This window comes from Micromys minutus, assembly GCF_963924665.1.
Source record: "Micromys minutus genome assembly, chromosome: 16".
Taxonomy (NCBI): Eukaryota; Metazoa; Chordata; class Mammalia; order Rodentia; family Muridae; genus Micromys; species Micromys minutus.
In genome coordinates this window covers 33,027,539-33,045,626 of record NC_137985.1, presented here as the reverse complement: position 1 = coordinate 33,045,626, position 18,088 = coordinate 33,027,539, and the positions used below count along the sequence as shown (strand labels likewise).

At 33.7% G+C, this 18,088-nt stretch overlaps 1 protein-coding gene across 1 annotated transcript; it reads left to right on the top strand.

Annotated features, from left to right (window-relative positions):
• Window positions 1-14,861: 14,861 nt before the first annotated feature.
• Window positions 14,862-15,806, top strand: LOC308431096 (olfactory receptor 8G18-like; the record flags this gene model as incomplete). The annotated part of the gene is made up of 1 exon (XM_080930447.1): window positions 14,862-15,806. One exon carries the CDS (start codon window positions 14,862-14,864, stop codon window positions 15,804-15,806), a length of 945 nt encoding a protein of 314 aa, XP_080786573.1.
• Between the last annotated feature and the right edge of the window lie 2,282 nt (window positions 15,807-18,088).

Below are 18,088 nucleotides of genomic sequence, written 5' to 3'. Positions count from 1 at the left end.
ATCAAAGTAAAATTTTTATCATAATGAAGGGGATTAGGCATAAAACTCCATATGGAATAAGTATCTTATGAGGTGCTTCTGTACACATAAAAACTATTAAAACGTATTTGGAAGAATAAACAAATTCCACTATTTGTAATGATTATGATAACTAGATATAAATTCCATGAAAATATTAACATAAACTTCAGACTGAGTCTGAAGTAGAGACCTGTGACACAATATTTAGAAAATTATAATGCAAGAAAGTATTATGTGGTAACTCAGACTCAAATGGTCATGCACAGTATGTACTCACTAATTTGTGGATATTAGTAAAAGCAAAAAGCATGTACAGAATACTCACCCAAGATATAGTGTCCAGAATTCCAAATGGTTGACTAGATGAAGAGACCAAGTGAGAATTTTAAGTCCCACTTGGGAAGGAGAAGAAATGCCACCAGAAGAGGTGAGGGAAAGACGTGGGAGGGAAAGGGGATTTTTGGGAGTGGAACATGATCTGCAATTGGGTAAGAGCAAAGGACTGAAGCCCTGAGGACCTACAGAAAAAACAAGAACAGGTGACTTCAGAAGGGAGGAGGTTGGGAGGACCCTCCATAATTTAACAGAGACCTGGAGGTGAGAAACCCTCAGAACACAAAGGGTGGAGGGTAGATAAAATGCCCTACAGTGGGGAGAGGTAACTTGTAGAGCCAATCTCCAGCAGAAAGACAGGACATCAAGTAAGAGATGTGGTTGCTATCTCACAGTCAAAACCCTGACCCATAATTGTTCCTGTCTGAAAAAAAAAAAAAAAAAAAAACTTCAGGTAAGGAAATGGAAAAGAACCTGATGAAAAGAAGGTCCAATGACAGACCCAAAGTGGAATCCAGCTCAAGGGAAGGACCCAAGTCTTGACACCATTACTAGAGCTATGGATCAATGATAAAAAGGAACCTATCATGCCTGCCCTCTGAAATGCCGCAGCAAGCAGCTGAAAGAGTCAGATACAAATACCTGCACCCAACCGATCAACAGAAGATGCTGAATGCTATGGTTGAAATAGGGAAAAGCTAGAGAAATTTGAGGAGGAGGGCAACCCTGTAAGAGGACCAGAAATCTCAATGACCCTGGGGATCCCTGATATCTCAGACGCCAAGTCTCCAAGTAGGCAGCATACACCATTTGATATGAGGCCCTCAACACATATACAGCAGAGGTCTCCTCGGTGAGGCTTTAAACAGAAAAGATGCACCTAACCCTCAAGGGACTGGATGCTCTAGAAAGTTTAGAGGTCTGGCGAGGTGTGTGGGCTGGTGACATTCTTGTGGAGATGTGGACGAGGGGTAGGGAGGAGATATAGGATGTGGACCAGTAAGAGGATGGACTGGGAATATCTGTAGAGTAAAAATTAAAAGGCAAAAAAAGTTTAAAACGATATGAAATAATATGTAGGAGTTTTCCAAAACTATTATAAAAGAAAATAGTTTATTAAAAGTTTCTTCATTCAATATAAGATGTAGGTTCTTCATTAGATTCTACGATTCTTGATTTGGCTTTGGTGCCATATATGGGTTTTATCTTGTGAGTTGGTCCTTAAGTCCAAAAAGGAATTGGTTGGTTTTCCTGACATTTCCATGTTTCTATTGTACCAGTGGGCATACCAGTCTAGTGTAGATGTTTTTGCTGTTATTGGATCGTACAAGGTTCACAACTTCATAATATCTGGCAGGATTCACCATATGTCTGCAAGATCATACTAAATAAAAATTAAATGGAGATCAATAGTGATCATAAAGATATACATATACATATACACATGCACATGCACATGCACATGCACATGCACATGCACATATACATACACATACACACACACATACACATACACATATATATACATATAGCTAATGAACTATTGACAGTTGATAGTTTCTGTGTGATGGAGGATCAGTTTTCTTTATGTGTATGGTCCCTGAAAAATCAACCAAGATCCAGTGGAATGAGACACACTGAAGAATATGTAGGCCTGAAAAAATTGGACATTTTAGGAAGGGGAGAAAGATGGCATATAATTATGTAAATAGGGAAGGTAATGGGCAAAAAAAAAAGAGTAGATGGAAGCTATAAATACTATAAAATATAATGTATCAACTTTTCAAAGAAATGAACATAAAAACCTTATATTCTGTAATTTTTTACTAATAAGCAGGTGAATAAAAACTACTTTTGTTTCATCCTCAGATAATGTTTTTCCAAATTAAAAAAAAATTCTGTGACTCTGTACATGTGGTAGATACTAATGAATTTTTAAAAGTTCATATATTATATATTAGATATTTCTTATGTTTTTAGAATTTTTCTTCACTAGATTTGATCTAGGTGACATTTGCATATATGTTTAAATTTTTTTTTAAAAAATAGGTGCTTTAAAGTCTTATCTATATGTCTTAAATACTTTTATAAATTTTCATTTTAAAGAGAAGCTAGAATTCTAATAGATTGCATTGCAAAATTAAAAATCAAAGGATAGTTTCCAGCCCAGAGAGTGGGCCGGGAGACTGCCATCAGGAATCAGAACCTGCACCCATGTGGCTGAGCTCCCAAAACAGCCTCACAAGCATTCTCCTGGCTGAGCCCACAGTGAACCTGCCACACCCCCTACTAGCTATCTGGGAGACATCAGGAGCTCTCAGAGTGCAGGTGGTATGGTGCTCTCTGGGAATGGGTCCTTTCTAAGCCAGAGAGGGAGCCAGATGACTGCAATCAGGACTCAGGATCTGCCCACAGATTGATAATGACAAAGAACACTCTCACAGGTGCTCTTCCAACAGAGCACAGGAAGATAGAAATAATTCACAGCCAGCAGAACTCACTGCATGCCCCAAAAGAGCCAAACACCCAGGAACAATCTCCTTTTTAAGTCCATGGGCCCTCAGACTCACAGGAGAGACAAGCTCCAGTGAGAGACAAGATCACCTATAATCACAGATAACAAAATGGAAAGAGAAAAGCCCAAGAAATGAACCAATGGAAACAAAGAAAACCTGGCAACATCAGAACCCAGTTCTACCACAGCAAGTAGTAGATTTCACAACACACCAGAAAAACAAGATTTAGACTTAAAATTATATTTCATGATGATAATGGAGATCTTCAAGAAGCACAAGAATAAAATTGAACAATTATAGTAGAACACACATAAACAAGTCAAAGCCCTTAAAAAGGAAACACAAAAAATTCACTCAAAGAACTACAGAAAAACACAATAAAATAGGTGAAGGAATTGAAGCAGAAGTAGAAACAATAAAGAAATCAAAAAATGAGAAAACCCGGGAGATAGAAAATTTAAGAAAAAAAAAATCAGAAGTCATAGACCACAAGAGATGGAAGAAAGGATATCAGGGACAGAAGACAGCATAGAAAATTTTGACACAACAGTCAGAGAAAATGCAAAAACAAAAAAACAAAATCTCCTAATCTAATTATCCAGAATACCCAGGACACAATAATGAGAAGACCAAACCTAAAGAAAATAGGTATGGAAAAGGACAAAATGTCCCAACTAAAAGGCCCAGTAAATATCTTCAAGAAAATTATAGAAAAGAACTTCCCAAACCTTAAGAATGGGATGACCATGAACATACAAGAAGCCTACAGTACTCCAAATAGATTGGAGCAGAAAAGAAACAACTTGGGAAATGTAATAGTCAAAGCACCAAATGTTCAAAAAAGAAAGAAAGAGTACTAAAAGCAGTAATGGAAAAAGAAAAATACCATATAAAGGCAGATCAATCAGAATTACGCAGGACTTCTCAACATAGACTATAAAACCTAGAAGATCCTGGAAAGACATCATACAGACCCTAAGACAACAAAATACCAGCCAAGGTTACTATGTCCAGCAGAACTCTCAATTACCATAGATGGAGAAACAAAAATATTCCAGGACAAGAGCAAATTTACATATCTGTCCACAAATCCAGCCCTACAAAGGATAATAGATCTACAAATGCAACATAAAGAAAGTACACCCCAGAAAAAGCAAAATAATTATAATTATAATAAAATAAAAAATAATTATGGAAGGGAACCAAAAGTAAAAAAGCACACAAACATAATTTTTAACCAAGAGTTATTAAAAAAGATAATACAGGACACATTTTACTCAACAAAGAAAAAAAATCTATCAAGGTGAACTCAGTCCTGAGCAACTGTGCTCCAAATACAAGAGCACCCACATTAATGAAAGAAACTCTAGTAAGGTTCAAAGCCTACATTGCCGCACACACAATAATAGTGGGAGACTTAAACACCCCACTCTTATCAATGGACAGATCATGGAAGCAGAAACTTAACAGAGACACAGCTAACCTAGATGAGGTTATGAACAATTGGATTTAGTACACATCTGCAGAACATTTTATCCTAAAAGAAAATAATGTACTTTCCTCTCAGCACCTCATGGTACCTCCTCCAAAACTGACCATATACTAGCTCTGAGAACAGGCTCAACAAATATAAGAAGATCGAAATACTCCCATTCATATTATCAAATCAAAATGGACTAACGCTGGTTCAATAACAACTAAAACAACAAACAGCCCATATACACATACCAACTAAACAGAGCTTTACTAAATGATAGCATGGCCAAGAAAAAATAAAAAAATTAAGAATTCTTTAGAATTTAATGAAAATGAAAGCACAGCATACCCAAACCTAAGGGATTCAATGAAAACAGCACTGAAAAGAAAAATTCATAGCTCTGAGTATTTTCAAAAAGATGCCAGAGAGAGCATACAATAGCAGCTTGACAGCACAGCTGAAAGCTCTAAAACAAACAGAAGTAGATACATTCAGGAGGAATAGATGGCATGAAATTATCAAACTCACAGCAGAAATCAACCAAACTGGAAAATCTAGAGTAAATGAACAAATTTCTAGACATATACCAGGTACCAAAGTTAAATAGAAGACCTAATATCAACACTCTGCAAACTATTCCAAGAAATAGAAACAGAAGTAACACTACCCAATTCACTTTTTGAAGGAACAATTATGCTGATACCTAAATCACACAAAGATCCTACAAATAAAGAGAGCTTCAGACCAATTTCCCTCATGGACATCAATGTAAAAACACTCAATAAAATTCTTGCAAACTGAATCCAAGAAGACATCAAAGCAATCATTCACCAAGATCAAATAGGCTTCATCCCAGGGATGCAGGGATGGTTCTGTATATGGAAATCCATTAAAATAATCCACCATATAAACAAACTCAATTAAAAAACCCACATGATCATCTCACTAAATACTGAGACAGTATTTGACAAATTGAACACCCCTTCATGTTAAAAGTCTTAGATCAAGAATTCTACAACTGATAAACAATTTCAGCAAAGTGGCTGGTTATAAAATTAACTCAAACAAATCATCAGCCTTTCTTTACTCAAAGGATAAACATAATGGGATGGAAATTAGAAAAACACACCCTTCACAATAGTCACAAACAATATGAAATACCTAGGTGTGACCCTAACTAAGCAAATTAATGATAAGAACTTCAAATCTTTAAAGAAGAAAATTGAATAAAACCTCAGAAGATAGAAATATCTCCAAAACTCATGGATGGGAAGGATCAACATTGTAAATCTGGCCATCTTGCCAAAAGCAATCTACAGATTCAATGCCATCCCATCAAAATTCCAATTCAATTCTTCATAGAGTTGGAAAGAGCAATTTGCAAATTTATTTAGAATAACAAAAATCCTAAGATAGTGAAATCTATTCTCAGCAACAAAACTCTTCTGTGGAAATTACCATCCCTGACCTAAAGCTATATTACAAAGCAATTGTGATAAACACCACATGGTATTGGTACAGATATTGGCAGGTAGATCAAAGGAACAAAATTAAAAAACACAGATAAAAACTCTCACATCTAAGGTCACATGACAAAGCACTAAACAAAGGTCCTGAAAACATTCAATAGGAAAAGGACAGCACCTCGACAAATGGTGTTGGTTCAACTGTCAGTCAGCATACAGAAGAATGCAAATTGATTCTTTCTTCTTTCTTTGTACCAAGCTCAAGTGGAGGTGGATCGAAACCTCCATGTAAAACCAGGTACACTGAAACTGTTAGAAGATAAAGTGGGGAATTGCTTAGAACACATAGGCACAAAGGAAAATTTTCTGAACAGGATACTAATAGCTTATGATCTAAGATCAATAATAGAGAAAATTACCTTATGAAATTTCAAAGTTTCTTTAAGGCAAAAAACACTATAAAGAAAACAAAATAGCAGCCAAAAGACTGGGAAAGGATCTTTACCAATTCCACATCTGATATAGGGCTAATATCCAATATGCACAAATAATTCAATATATTAGACTCCAGAGATTCAAACAATCCTATATAAAATTGGGTAGAAAGCCAAACAAAGAATTCTCAACTGTGGAATGATAAATAGTCAAGAAGCAACTAAAGAAATGTTCAACATCCCTAGTCATCAGGAAAATGCAAGTCAAAACAACCCTGAGATCCCACCTTGCACCAGTTGGAATGACTAAAATCAAAAACTTGGGTGAAAGCAGATGCTAGTAAGGATGTGGAGAAAAAGAAACGCTCCTCCACTTTTGGTGAGTTTGTAAGCTTGTAGAACCACTCTAGAAATCAGTTTCGTGGTTCCTCAGAAAATTGGACATAGTACTACCTGAAGACCCAGCTATTCCACTACTGGCTTATACACCAAAGATACTGCAACATATAACAAGGATACATGCATGCATTTTCCACCATGTTCATAGCAGCCTTATTTATAATAGCCATAAGCTGGAAAAATCCCAGATGTCCTTCAACAGAGGAATGGATACAGAAAGTGTGGTACATTTACACAATGGAATATTTATTACTCAGCTCTTAGAAACAATGACTTTACAAGATTTCTAGGCAAATGGATGGAACTAGAGACTATCATCCAGAGTGAGGTAACCCAGTCACAAAAGAACAGATATAATATGCAGTTACTGATAATTGGATACTGGCCCCAGAAATGTCTGAATTCCCAAGAAACAACTCATAGACCATATGAAGCTCAAAAAGAAGAAAGGCCAAAATGTGGAAGCCTCCGTCTTTCTTAGAAAAAAAGAAATAAGTGTATAGCACCCTCTCAGAGTGAGATACTCCTAGACCCTTAATCATTAATAATTCAAGAGCTAAGAATGCAGCTTTGTCACAATCCTTGGTATTTAAAAATTATCATGTTTAACCTTTACACTCCAAGAAAATTTTGACTATTTTTATGTGATGTTCTGTCTTATATGTAGTTTATGCTCATTTTAACCAGTAAGTTTTCAATGCATACTATCAAACCTTTAAAACAATCACGTACTGACTAAAAATTATATTTATATAGTTTTATGTAAAATTCTTTTAAAATTTGTACATTTATCTCTATTTTTAAAATAAATTTGTTTAATTAAAAATATTCATGAAATATGCCAAGCGTTGAGAAAACTTATTGCTTAAGCAATATTAAACTATGATTTACTAGAAAAGACATGTCTCTTAAAAAGTTTTTAGCCAAGTGTGGGTTCTGTCGGTTGTGTTCTTGAGACTCCTAAAAAATATATACAATCTCAAAACTATTATATCTGCTTTATCAATTTAAAACAGATCTGTAGTGACTCATAGCCAAAACATTTATTATAATTAGAAAGTTTAGAAATTGCAAGAATCTGTTCTAAGAATAACTTGACAACTGGGGAATTAGCACTAATAATTACCTATGTTGTTATGAGCATCTTTCTAGAGTAATAAGTGTCCTTGGGGAATGTTTATTTCCTGGCATAGAGTACATGAAGAAGGTAAACTCATGATAGAGCTTCACAGCTGTTCAGATGACTGTGGTGTGAAACTGAAACTACAGAGGCACAAACTAAGTTATTCCTAGAAGAAGAATTGTAATGCTGACCAAGTTCAAAGGTACAGTTGCCAGGGAGAGTTCAGACTTGTCTTCTCAATACTAAATAAAGAATTCTTAATGCTTCCTTCTCCCTATTCCAGGATTAATACCCGATAAAAAGAGCAAATAAAAGTTCATAGTGATAATCTCAGGAGAAGATAGATTTGTCTCTCATGCCCACACTTGTTATTTAGGACCATAAGATTTGGAGCAATTACTGTCAAAAAAAATCAATCAGAAGTAGTTGATTATTCCCATTCATTCATCTGTATTATTTTCTTATTTTCAAGAGTACCATAAAAGCCTGTTATGTGTCAGATGTGTCTTACCGAGTTGACAGACAAATAAACTATACTGGTTATTTGGCTAGAAGTATATTTTATTCTCCATGTTAATGTGTAGTTCATAAATTACAACATGCTAATGACATTGTAGGAAGGATAAATCCAATAAGATTATAGATTTAGATAAGATATAAAATGAAGTATGTACTGAAAACATAAAAGAAAAATGTTTAGTGAAACTCTTTTAAATAGAATGAACAGCATTCTAAAATGTAGAATATAAAATAATAAAAAGTTTAGGAACTGTAAGTAGCCAAATATTTCTATTACAGAACTGAGAAAGGGATATAAGCAGGAAGAATTTATCAGGATCAAGGTGGATGGACAGTTGTGGTTTTACTTAAGAAAGGAAGGATTCTTTTCTCTAGATCTCTGAAAGTGAATTATCATCAGAACTAGGGCTCACCAGCTGTTGTAAGTAATGTGTTTCATTTTAAATTAAACTAATAGTACCTTGTGATTATTAATGGACTTATCTTCTATGCTTTTAAACAGCAGAAGCTGTCTTACAAAATGTAAGCTGTATACTAATTATGTCATCTTTAAATGTTTTTCAACTATCTGTCAACATCATTGTTTCATCTTTCCAATGTCTATTAATAATGGATAATATCCGCAACTAAAGTCATAGAGTGAAATGTAGCATAATTGCGCTATAACAATGCTAGGAAGTGCATGGAGCACAAACGAAATGGAAGCCTTAGCAAGGAGAATAGCTATGGTAAATTGTGGACAATAAGTCCTATTGGTTCAACCAACATGTATCATTTGACCTCTTGGCTATATTCCAGTTGAAGAACACCCGAGCAGAGATGATACATCAGAGGTCTTTCAGGGATCACTGCATATTAATATATTAGGATACCCTAAAATAATATATTATATTTGATATATTCTAAAATATGTATTTGCATTTAAAGTTCTGAATTTCTCTTCATTTTCTCTTAGTCAATGAAATTTATTTCTTCATTAAATAAAAGTATATATTTTGTTTTATAAACGAATTGTACTTTATATGTGTTGTATATTAATAGAAATTTAAAAACCAATTTAGGGCTTTATCAATTTGTCCTTGATTAATTTGATCCCACTGCTATTATTCATAACAAATCATTATAACTTATTTTATGCTTTGTTTTTATTTTAATATATAATGAGTTTAAATTACTTTTGTCTTTTATGGATAACTTTATAATAACTTTGATGGCATGCTGGCCATAAAAGTACTATATACCATGAGAAATGTGACAGTCAATTTTAATACAAAAAGGAAAAATACTCTCATAGTTTTAGACTGGATGAAACACTGTGAATATGTAAATCCTACTATGATGATTGTAATTCAAACAAATAATCTCAATTACAATATTACACCTTCTTTTTAATATTATAAATTATAATCTAATAAACTGACTTTGGTTAAGGACATAATTAGAAAAGTATTCTTATGTGTAATATGGTTTGTATTTTTAGTTTATTCTCATAATCATTGGAGACCATTAAGTCATTTAACACCAAAAGGAATTTCCATAGAATAATAGTGAATATATAGCTACTGGGATAATTATTCAAAATATGTTATGCATAATAAACATAAATAATTATGATGTTAAAATAATTAACATCATATCTTTGAATTGTAAAGAGCTGATGGCAGTAAAATATATTGCATACTTAGTCAAATGTTTTATTGATATGCAACATTACTGTGAATATTAGTACAATTCTGTGCTTAGCATAATCTAATCAGGATGTAATAATAATCAATTCAATTACAAGTTTTATTGCCACTTCTTACCAGTTTTATTTTGTCTCTAAATTTGATCATACATATAGAGCCCAGCTCCACTTAATATACTATAATATGGCAGAACTAGGATATGAATTCCTTAAGGCACTGTTAATGACATTTTACCTTGTACTGGTTGCAATGACCTAAGATTACTGTCATTTTTTTTTTTGAAATTCAGCAATATTTAGAGTGAGAATTCGGATGATTAGGAAGGAGAGATGATTGGAGAGATAAAAAGAGGTAAATCTAGGAAAAGGACAGAAAAATTAGAGCATCTACCAATCGTGTATATGCATGATGAATACAGAGATACTTCAGAAAAAAAAACTTTGTATTGAACATTATGTACATCAACAGTTTGCAGATTCTATTGTATGTAATCTTTTAAGATATATTTTTAACACCAGGTTATATTGATTTTAACTGTATGTTTTGAAATGGCTCAAAGCAGACAAAGATTATTTTAAATAATATATTGGTGTCTGAAATGCTATCTCTTTATATGTGAAATTCATTAATTGTATTATGACAATTATTTACAAAATTTTGTGAGGCTTGATTTATTTACCATATATAGTGCTTTAAATACTCACTACTATGGCGATTTTTCTTATTAAAACTTTCCTCAAAGTATCTCAGGACTACTTGAAGAATCCAATATGTGAGAGTTGTTTGTATTTTAATAGATTGACTTCCAGATATTTGCTGTTAAATTGCTCATCTTTTATGTCATCTGTATTTCATTTTTAATTTTAGAAATTTCATTGGAGTATAATTAATATAAGGACACATAATAGTCAAATACCCATACAGAAACCATTATTTGACATGGAAATACTAGCAAATATAAAGCTTGTAGTGATGGACTTACACATGAAAATGCAGGCTTAAAACTTCGCAGCAGCATACATGAATATGTAATAGCTTAGTGAGAAAAGGTGTAATTCAAGTTTGAAAAAAAATCAAAGTAAGAAAAACAAAAACAGACTGTTTTTAGTACAGGCACTGTTGTACTTTAAATACAGATATTTGAATAGCATCCTAGAAGTCATTGCACGTATGGTATTTCTAAACAATATAACTGAAATAAAACAAGTTATAATTCTAAATAGAAAGTGTATATATTGGGACAGTATAATACTCAGCATGCTTTAATAATTAATATCTTTGCTCTTCTTAAAATTGCTTTTAATTCATTAATTAATTAAGAACCCCAGTTTTCCCTCCCTCCTTTCTTCCCACCACTTCTTTTCTGGTTCTTCTCCCCCAGATTCAGTCCTCCTTTTTTTTTTATTTTTTTAACCTCAGAAAATGGAAGACCTCTCAAAGATAACCAGCCTTGACCTAACTTGCCATAACAAGTTACAGTAATACTAGGTGCATATTCTGTTGATGATAGACTAGCTGCCTGGTAAGGGAAAAGAGTACCAAGAGCAGGCAACAGAGTCAGAGACTGCCCTGCCCTTGCCATATGAAGAACAAGTTGCATCACAGATACAAGTGGGTCAGTTGTAAGCATGCCCCCACCAGTGGTAGTTAAATCTCTATGGGCCCTTATGGAGCCAAGTTAATGGATTCTGTGGGTTTTATTTATTTATTTATTTATTTATTTATTTATTTATTTATTTATTTATTTATTTATTTATTTTTGGTTAATTGGTTAGATTTTGTCTGTTTGATTTTTGGTGTCTGTGTGTGTCTGTGTGTGTGTGTGTGTGTGTGTGTGTGTGTGTGTGTGTGTGTGTTGATCCATCTGCCTCCTACAGTCCTTTCTCCCTTTCTCCCTCCAGAGTCCCCAGCTCTACCTAATGTTTGGCTGTGGATCTCTATACCTGTTTCTATCAGTTTCTGTGTGAAGCATCTTTGATGGAGGTCATGCTAGGCTTGGGTCTCAAACTGGTTGTCCACTCCCTCAATTTCTGCTCCATTTTATTTATTTATTTATTTATTTATTTATTTATTTATTTACCACATTATTTACCACATGGCATCTTATAAGCTTGAAAAATTGTAGGTCAAAGGAACTGTGGCTGAGTGGATATAACATTCCTCCACTGGAAGTCTTGCCTAGATACAGGAATTGAATCGGTTTGATATTTGATGTAAGCTTTAATTTAACTTTATTTTTCAAATATGAATGACTTTGTATTTGTGGCACAAATATCCACAGTTGAAATATCATCCTGGCAGATTTCTCCTTTGATGAGTATGAAAATTCACTCCACAACTCTTTTGATTAATTTTAGTTAAAAGATTATTTTTTTTTTTGATACCAGAATTGCTACATCAAATTGCTCCTTGGGTTCGTTTGCTTAAAAAAAATCTTTTTTTTAAAATTAAGGGTAATTAATTTAAAAATTACCCTTACTCTCAGGTAAGTTTATCTTTGATGATGAGGTATACTTCTTTAAAGATCCATTCTTTTATCTTGTGTTCTTTAATGGGGAATTGAGTAAATTGATGATGAAAAATATTGCTGAACAATGATTGGTTTGTGTGTGTGTGTGTGTGTGTGTGTGTCCATTCTTTGGGATTTTTTGTGTAACATTATTTATTTCTTGTGTATTCTTTGGTGAAGATAAACTCCTTAAGTGGGAGACTTTTTCCCCCAGAATCCTCTAGAGGATTTGAAGATAAATATTATTTAAATATGGTTTGGTCATGAAATATCATTTCTTCATTTATGGTAAATGAAAGTTTTGTTGGTCATGATATTCTGGGCTGACATCTACATTCTCTTAGAAACTGCAAGACATCTGCCCAGGTCCTTCTAGCTTTCAAGTCTGCTGGGATGTTGGGCATAATACCAACCCAGCCTGTCACATCAAGTCACAGCAGATCTAAGCACATCCCCTCCCACTGATGATCAAGGCAGTTTAGCCAGGTGGAGGGAATGCCATGGCAGGCAGCAGAGTCCAAGAAAGCTCCTGCTCCAATTGTCCATATGAAGATTGAGCTGCATATCTGCTAGAAATATGTAGAGAGCCTTGTCCAGCCTCTGTATGCTAGTTGTTTCAGTTGTGACAACCTATGTATTAAAGCTATAATTCAACAAAAACAGAAATAGCGTAATGGCTACAAACACCTGAAAATCAAACTACTCTCTACTGAATGACCACCTGCTCAGGAAAGAATTAAGAAATAAAAAATGTTTAGAATTCAATGTAGATAGAGGTATAATGTCCCCAAACTTATGCAACACAATGAAAGAAGTGCTAGAGCAAAGTTCATATCAATAAGTACCTGGGTAAAGAAATTGGAGACCTCTAATGCTAGCAAGTTAACAACACACCTAAATACTGTAGAACAAAAAAAGCAAATGCATGGAACAGAAGTAGATGGCAGGAAACATTCTAATACAGAACTGAAATCAAGACATTAAAAAACAAAGAGAAAATGATACAAAGAAACAATGAAATGAAGATAGACTACCCCTTAGCCAAACTAATTCAAACACAGGTAGACAATTTCCAAATCAATAAAATCAGAAGTGAAAATTGGGACATAACAACATACACTCAGGAAATCCAAGGAAACATTAGGTCTTACTTCAAAAGCCTACACACCACATAATTTGGAAACCTAAATAAAATGAATGATTTTCTTGAGAAATATTGCTTACCAAAATTAAGTCAACATTAGAGAAACAATTTAGGTATTCCTATAACTCTTAAGAAAATAGAAGCAGTGATTAAAATCTACCAACCATAAATTTTCCAGGGCCAGCTAGATTTAGCACAGAATTCTATCAGACTTACAAGGAAGATCTAACAATACTCCCCAGATTATTCCACAAAATAGAAACATAAGGAATATTGCCAAACTCATTCTATGGTGCTTCAATCACCCTGCTATGTAAACCACATAAAGATTCAACAAAGAGAATTTTAGACTAATTTTTCGTATGATGCAAAAAAATTAATAAAATATTTGCAAACTGAATACAAGAACACATCAAACCCATCAAACCCCATGATCAATTAATCTTTCTTAATTCTCTGTATGTAAATGATCAATATAAGAACTGATCTGAGTCTTTTGAAAATTTTTCATGTGCAAAAGTTGATGATTTTTTATTTGAATAGAAACTAACAACACAATAAAACTTATATTGCATAGTTCCTGATTAATAAAATCCCAGTAATGTTTATTTTGTCACAAAGTAAGTAAAAAAAATACATTGTAGTAGTCATGAGTGTCATCTGTAAGTGACTGAAAGTGAATATGAGCCCTTTGGATTTTTTGCCTCACTATTACTGACCTTCTCTAATCCTCTCAAAATCTTGTGCCCAGATGACAAACTGCTTTCTAGTAGCACCATGTAGACAGCACCAAATGTAATGCCTGTTCCAGATGCTAATTAATTTTCCCATTTACAAATTTCAAGATTTTATATATGTTAAGAATTAGACAAAAATAAAATGTCTGAATAAGACCTCTGTGGATCTCTTACCCATATAATGTTTTGGATAATAATTGACTGTTTTTAGGGAAAGCTTGCTTTATGATGAAATCAGGCAATATTCTACACTGATACCCACTCTAAGTGTCAACATAGAAATATTGTTTTGAACTCAAATTTTTTTTTCAAATCTTGAACTCAGTGACAGTATTTTTTATGAAATGTGTCCAAGATTTAAGGGTGTTTTAAAATTAATAATTAAGGATATATTTTATTTATACACAAAGGGTACTCTGTTGCAGAATAATTAGGTGGGGATATAAAGAACATGGAAGAAAAGCCTTACAGGAATTTTTATTTTTCAGGATCTAAATGGAGAACATGGCAGCAGGAAATCATTGCAGAGTCAGTGAGTTCATCTTTGTTGGGCTTTCAGAGAAGCCAGAACTCCAGGTGCCCTTATTTTCCCTCTTCATAGGATTCTATGTTGTCACTGTGTTTGGAAATCTGGCCATGATCACACTGATTGGGCTCAGTTCCAACCTGCACATACCCATGTACTATTTCCTCAGCAGTCTGTCCTTCATTGACTTCTGTCAGTCCACTGTTGTTACCCCTAAAATGCTGGTGAGCTTTCTGGCAGAGAAGAACCTTATCTCCTACCCTGGATGCATGACTCAGCTCTACTTCTTCATCAATTTTGGTGTGGCAGAGTGTTGCACATTAGCTGCAATGGCCTATGACCGCTATGCTGCCATCTGTAAGCCCCTGCTTTATAATGTAACCATGTCCTATCAGATTTACACTTCCCTGATTTTCAGTGTGTATATTTATGCTGCACTCTGTGCATCAGTTCAGACAGGCTTTATGATTAAGGTTAAGTTCTGCAAATTAGATGTGATCAACCACTACTTCTGTGATCTTCTTCCCCTCTTAAAGCTCGCATGCTCTGATACCTATATCAATAACATGTTGATTCTTTTTTTTGGTACACTGAATATCTGCGTCCCAATGCTGACTGTTATTACTTCCTACATCTTCATCATTGCCAGCATCCTCCGTATTCACTCCACCAAGGGCAGGTCCAAAGCCTTCAGTACTTGCAGTTCCCACATTGTGGCTGTTGCTGTGTATTTTGGATCCTCAGCATTCATGTACCTTCAGCCATCATCAGTAAGTTCAATGGACCAAGGGAAAGTATCCTCTGTGTTTTATACCATTGTTGTACCCATGCTAAACCCAGTGATCTACAGCCTGAGAAATAAGGATGTTAATGTTGCCTTGAAGAAAATATTTGAAATAAAAAGTTTCATGTAAGCAGAAGTAATGCAACAATTATTTATTAGAGAAAAATGATACACAAATGTAATTTTCAATGCTTATATCATTTCATGTGTTTCATAAAATCAAAATATAAGTAAATAATAAAGACATGAATCCATATTACCAAAATAGAGAGCCATTCATGCTGTTTTTCTTCATATTTCATAAACATTACTTTATAAACAATAAAATTCATCCTTAATTATAATAAAGTTGTTATTTATGTTTTAATTCATTTTGAGAATTTTATATACACGTGCTGTAACTATAACATTTTCCTCATCTTTCTCTCACCCTTTCATGTTGTTCTCTAATTTGTTTCCTAATATCATAGATAGATGATAGATAGATATATAATAAATAGATGATTGATAGTTAGAGACAGAGATAGACATAGGAAGAGAGGCCTATAATAGGAAGACTGATTTTATTCTACATAATTATTAATTGCCTATAGCTCAAAATTTAAGAAAAGTTTTTTGCCTGATGTTTTATCAACTGGTATCATTTTTGCTCATGTTTCAGAAACTCTATTGTTCAGATTTGCAGTGCCACTTTTCTGTCATACATAGAAGACAGTCTTACCACAGACTTCCTTTTACCCTAGCTCTTAGAATATTGTTTCCTCCACTTCTACAGTGTTTCCCTGAGCCTTAGATCGCAGAACTGTAGGGTAGGTTAACTGTGGTTCTTTATTCATCATTAGTTGTTTTATCTAGACCAGTTTTTGAGTTCTCTAATGGCCTTCATCTGCTGCAAAAAGGGTGACAGTTACCTGTAGGTGACACAGTAAACACTAACTATGCAATTAGAGATTACACTAGTTGGGAAATGATCAATATTAGATTTTCTTCCAGGTTCCATTACCTCACAAGCAGCTAATAGTTGACTATCTTTAAAAAATCTGACATAAATTTTTCTCCTATCATTTATGCTTTAAGTACATTTTGGTAGTATTGTTTACTATCATGATATACCTGTCATGTAATATTTTTATGGGTAACTTGACATGCTGCTTATTATTGTAGAGTTAGTGGAGCTCTTATACTTGTGTAGAACAATGAAATGTTTTACTCTCTTGGCAACTTGGATAGAAATGTTCTTTGGAGAGTTGTTCTCTAGATATAATCCAGCTTTACTCACCCAAACTCTGAGTTTGAATCTGAGTGAGATAACCCAGTCACAAAAGAACAGACATAATATGCAGTCACTGATAGTGGGATGCTAACCCCCAGAGGCTCGCACTGCCCCAGAAACAACTCACAGACTGTAGGAAGTCCAATAAATAAAGAAAACAAAACAAAACAAAAGAAATCTTTACAGAACAAGAAAACTTTGACTATTTTCATGTTGCATTTTGTTTTGCATGTACTTTGTGCTCATTGTAACTCTTGAGTTTTCGATGCATACTGTCAAACCTTTAAAAAGATCAAGTACTGACTATTCATATAGATGTATGTAAAAAATATTTTAAAATCTGAAAAAAAGTACTGACAAAAATTTATTGCATAATTTTATGCAAAAATGCTTGAAATCTGTACATTTATCTTTGTTTTGTAAAATAAAGATGTTAAAAAAAGAAAGACAGTACAAAATTGTGTAGATGGCGAAGGAGATAAAGCTGAATGGAGGGGATAGAAGATGTGAATATTATCAAAAAATGTGGTGTGAAGTTCTCAAAAATGTAATGAGATATATTCAAAAATAGAAAAGAATGATTAAGACATATAGTTTATTTGTACTAACTTAAAGGTGAATGAAAACTGCTTTTATTTAATTCTCAGGTAAAATTTTCCAAATAAAATAATTTTGTGAGTCTGTCATGCTATCTAAGTACATGTGGCAGATATCAATAAACATCAAAAGTCCAAATCCTATATATTTTCTGTTTCCCCTGTTTATTTCTATTCTCTATCTTTCACCAGAAATTATCCTTGCCTGCATCTTTAAATCCTCAGAAAATCCAATCCTTTAATATTTCTACAGTATCTATCATACTTTTAATAAGTTCATATTTTAACAAGAAGCAAAAATTCTACCACTTGCCTATTTTTCAGAATTGAGAATCATGGGAGAAAGATTTTGGATGTTGGTTCTCTTAAAATTAAGACATGAGACATGAGATCCTAAGATTCATAGCCTCTCTGACTATAGTTGGATGAAAAGTAGCCACCCAATTCTGGATTGTGGTTCATTTGAGATATAATAGACGACCAGAAATAGCCACTACAAGAAGTTATGCTGAATACAGATTCTTACCTCTTGCAATCTGAGAC